Genomic DNA, 4,884 nt, shown 5'->3' with positions numbered 1-4,884 from the left:
GGCTTAGTGAGGTATGGACATGGTCTGGTGTGCTTTGCTGAGTAGTCACTGGATGAACAATACCTGAAGGGGAAAAACCTAAAGAATGTTCCCCTATCATGCCATCGCTGAGTTTAGGCCTTTTGGGATTTGTGCTCTTTGTTTCCGAAGTGAAAACTCGCTTTGATCCATGAGGACTTTTATTCATATCTCCTGCAGAAACTGCTGTTGCTGCTGGATGCTGCAATGAACTTGGGAAGGTAATCAAAGAAGAACGTAACTCCTTTGAGAAGCTATTAGGTACTATTTGTGGAGAAATATTTTCATCATCAGCTTGAGACAAAGGTTCAATAATAATAGGACTACCTGTTGATCTTGATTCAGAGTCAGAAACCCGCAAGACACTCTTTGCTTCTGATGTAGGAGTCACATGACTAACAGGCTGTAATTTGTGAGCGTTACCTTTCCTGAAGTGACCATACCTTTTTCTCCTTGACCAAGAACCTGGGGTGACTCTGTTCAGTATGTTTGAAACGACCGGTTTTGAAGCTGAGGTCATCCCAACAAAGATCACATCAGCATCTTCATTTACATGTTCCACTCCAACCAAGATCACTTCATCATCATCATCATCTACTTGTTTGGTTTCTCCCTCGCTCTTCCGTAGTTCTGGCTCTTGTTCTTCTTCACGTAACATACATGGTGGTTCCATATTGTTAATACACTTTTTCATTCTTACAGGGTGCGGCCACAAGTCCCAGTGCTTCCTTTATACAAACTGCCACCTAAGTATAAACATACTACGTTATTAGTTAAGTACAGAAAAATGTGCAATTTGATTATGTCCAAAACTCTAGGGTTAGTTATAAACACCCTTATCTTACAGACAAAGACACTGAGTGTCAAAGAGACTGAATGACAGCTGAAAAACCTATGACCAGAAGTCTACAGCACGCTAGAATCATAGCTTTCTCCCATGTTCACTTTGATCTCTTCTATTTAAAAAAAGAAAGAAAAAAAAAAAAAACACACCACCACTACTGATCATTAGGTGAAATCACATGTAAAGCACGAGTAGTTTTACAAAAGCACTATGGTACAGTGTTGAGAAACATGGACTTTGGAGTCAAAGAGGATTAAGTTGGAATTCTAAGTTAACCACACACCAGTTGCATCTTCTTGGGCAAATTTATAACTTTTAAACGTGTTTCTGTATCTTAAAGACAAACATGCTTATTTCTTAGACTTAAGGTTAACAGCTCTTTTTGAAAGGCATCAGCTATTCAATGGCATCTTATTTTGTAGTAAACTTGGAAGAAAATGTCTCTTAAATGCACATTACAACTGATTCACAAATCCTACTTTCATAAATCTTAATAAAGAAAATAGGTAGCAAATTCAAAGTGGAAAGTATCTATACACAGTTAACAAACAGCATAATTCAATGTCAAGCACTTAACACAGGCCTAGGAAATAGAGAATGAACTCTCTTGATAATCTCACCCCAATTCCACACTGATATATCCTAAATTTCTCCCTCTAATCCTGGCTAAACTTAAATCCAATAATGCTTTATCCTTTACTCCACAGGTCTCTTCCCCACATAGCAGGCAAAGTGATGCCACTATTTCTCTCATCCCAATATCAGACAGAGACATCACACACACACACACAACCGATATCCCTTATGAACCCAGGTGAAAGAGTCCTTAACAAAATACTGGCAAACAACACCTAACAACATATAAAAAAGATTGTATGCCATGATCACGGGATTTACGGAGGTATGCAAAGTTGGTTCGTTATATGAAAATCAATCAACATTATGCCGTTTTAAAACAATGAAACAAAAAAAACACATCTGCCAGCAGAAAAAGCATTTCCCTGAATCGAGCACCTTTGCATAATAGGGGTTACAGAAGCACTTAATAACTAAGAACAGAAGAGAACTTTCTCAATCAAAGGCTACCTGTAAAAGACCCACACCTAACATCATAGTTAATAACGTAAAACTGAAAGCTTTCCCTCTCAGACGGGGAGCACCACAAGGAAGTCTATTACACACTCTGGCTCAACATTATACTGGCAGTTCTATAACCAGAGCAATCAGGTAACAAAAAGGAATTGTTGCTGTTGTTTCAAAAAAAAAACAAAACAAAACAGCCTTCAGAATGGAAAGGAAAAAGTCAAAATATATTGGAGATGACATACTTTTGTATCTAGAAAATCTTGAAGAAAACCACAAGTATTAGAATTAATATAAAGCTGGCAGAATACAAGACAAATAGTTTAAAAGTCAATCACATTTCTATACAGTAGCAACAAATGTTCCGAAAACGAAGTTAAGTAAATACTTGAATCTACACTAGCATTAAAAAGAATACTTAGGAAGTCAGACAGAGAAAGACAATATATTCTTTTTAATGGCTGAGTAATACTCCATTGTGTATATGTACCACAGCTTTCTTATCCATTCATCTGTTGATGGACATTTAGGTTGTTTCCATGTCCTGGCTCTTATAAACAGTGCTGCCATGAACATGGGAGTACATATGTCTCTTTCAATTCTGGTTTCCTTGCTGTGTATGCCCAGCAGTGGGGTTGCTCGGTCATATGGCAGTTCTATTTGCAACTTTTTAAGGAATCTCCACACTGTTCTCCATAGCGGCTGTCCTAGTTTGCATTCCCACCAAGAGTGTAAGAGGGTTCCCTTTTCTCCGCACCCTCTCCAGCATTTACTGCTTGCAGACTTTATATGAATCAATTCTAATGAGATGGATGAAACTGGAGCCAATTATACACAGTGAAGTTAAGCCAGAAAGAAAAACACCAATACAGTATATGAACACATGTATATATGGAATTTAGAAAGACGGTCATGATAACCCTGTATGCGAGACAGCAGAAGAGACACAGATGTACAGAACGGACTTTTGGACTCTGAGGGAGAGGGAGAGGGAGAGGGTGGGATAGTTTGGGAGAATGGCACAGAAACATGTACACTATCATGCAAGAAACGAATCGCCATCCTATGTTCGATGCAGGATACAGGATGCTTGGGGCTGGTGCACTCCGGTGATCCAGACAGAGGAGATGGGGTGGGAGGTGGCAGGGAGGATTCAGATTTGGGAACACATGTACACCCGTGGCGGATTCATGTCAATGTATGGCAAATCCAATACAGTATCGTAAAGTAAAATAAAGTAAAAATAAAATTTTAAAAAAAGAAAGACAAATATGGTATGGTATCACTTACATGGACTCTAAAATATGACGCAAATAAACTTATCTATGAAACAGAAACAGACTCACAGACATAGAGAGCAGACTATGTGATTACCAAGAGGGGAAAGGTGGGGCAGGCATAGATTGGGAGCTGGTGATTAGCAGATGCAAACTACAATATACAAAACAGACAAACAAGATCGTACTGTATAGCACAAGGAACTATATTCATCATTTGTGATAAACAAGAATGGAAAAGGATATGAAAAAAATTGTGCGTGCCTGTGTGTGTGTTTACATAGAAAGGAAAGGAAAGGTAAAGGCAACAAAAGGAAAGGACAACTGTTGGCAAGCACGTACAGCAACTGGATCCTGTGTGTTATGAATAGATTTTAAAATGGTGCAACTGCTACAGAAAACAGTTTAAAGGCTCCTGGAAAAATTTAAAAAAAAAAATAGAACTGACACATGATTCAGCAATTCCACTTCAGGATATAAATTCAAAAGAAGTTAACATGGGGCCTTGAGATATATACACAGCCATGCTCACAGCAGCACTAACCACAACAACTAACAGATGGAAGCATCTAACTGTCCAGCAAATGTGATATATACAGACAATGATACATTATTTAGCCATATATAGAAAATTCTGTCACATGCTACAACATGCATGATCATTTCAGACATCAAGCCGAATGAAATAAGCCAGTCATAAGAAAAGACAAATACTGTAAGTTTCTACTTGTATGAAATATCTAACATACTCAGGCAATAGAAAGGAAACAAAAAAGAACGATGGAGTCCACGGTCTAGGTAAACAGGGAAGAAAAGAGGAGTTGTTTAATGGGACAGGTGATGCGTATAGAGTTTCAGTTTTGCAAGATGAAAAGGGGTAGAGAGCTGTTTCATAACATTGTGATAAGGAATTCCCTGCTAGTGCAGAGGTTAGGACTCCACGGTTTCCTATCAGGGGCATGGGTATGATCCTCAACCAGGAAACTGTCATTCAAGCTGCACAGCACGGCTAAAACAATGATAACAACAACAAAACAACACCGTGACTATGTGTGTGTGTACGTGTTAGTCACTCCGTTGTGCCCAACTTTGCATCCCCACGGACTAAAGCTCAAAAGGTTCCCTTCTCCATGGGATTCTCCAGGCAAGAATACTGGAGTGGGTTGCCATTTCTTTCTCCAAAAGGCTGATGAAAGTGTGTGAAATACTTAGCATGCAAAAACGGTGAAAATGGTAAAACTTTAAGTTAGATGTTTTCTACAACAATTAAAAAAAAAAAAAGCATCTACCAACCAGCAAAAGAATTTGAATAGACATTTCCGACTCTTTGCAACCCCATGGACTGTAGCCTATCAGGCTCCTCTGTCCATGGGATTTTTCCAGGCAAGAGTGCTGGAGTGGATTGCCATTTCCTTCTCAAGGGGATCTTCTCGACCCAGGAATCAAACCCAGGTCTCCCACAGTGCAGGAAGACGCTTTACCTTCTGAGCCCCCAGGGAAGCCCCTAGCAAAATGTAAATCAGTCTCACTGAGATACTACTTCACACCCATACGACTTCACACCCAATCAAAAACAGGAATAATAACAAGCGCTGCAGAGCATGTGGAGAAAAGTAATCTTCAGATATTGTTGATGTAATTGCTGTAAAATGGTACAACCAC

At 39.1% G+C, this 4,884-nt stretch overlaps 1 protein-coding gene across 1 annotated transcript; it reads right to left on the bottom strand.

Moving 5' to 3' along the window:
* Window positions 1–7: 7 nt before the first annotated feature.
* On the bottom strand, window positions 8–4,696 carry LOC120859739 (zinc finger protein 280B-like; the record flags this gene model as incomplete). The annotated part of the gene is made up of 2 exons (XM_040235729.1): window positions 2,633–4,696; window positions 8–2,508 (listed from the first exon to the last, which is right to left on the bottom strand). A coding segment is annotated over exon 2 (705 nt), but the record flags the coding sequence as incomplete, so codon positions are not given.
* Window positions 4,697–4,884: the final 188 nt, after the last annotated feature.

The sequence above is a fragment of the Oryx dammah genome, unplaced genomic scaffold (genome assembly GCF_014754425.2).
Source record: "Oryx dammah isolate SB20612 unplaced genomic scaffold, SCBI_Odam_1.1 HiC_scaffold_2704, whole genome shotgun sequence".
NCBI classification, from domain to species: domain Eukaryota; kingdom Metazoa; phylum Chordata; class Mammalia; order Artiodactyla; family Bovidae; genus Oryx; species Oryx dammah.
Note: the sequence above shows the minus strand (reverse complement) of the source record. Positions and strands in the feature narration are given on the sequence as shown.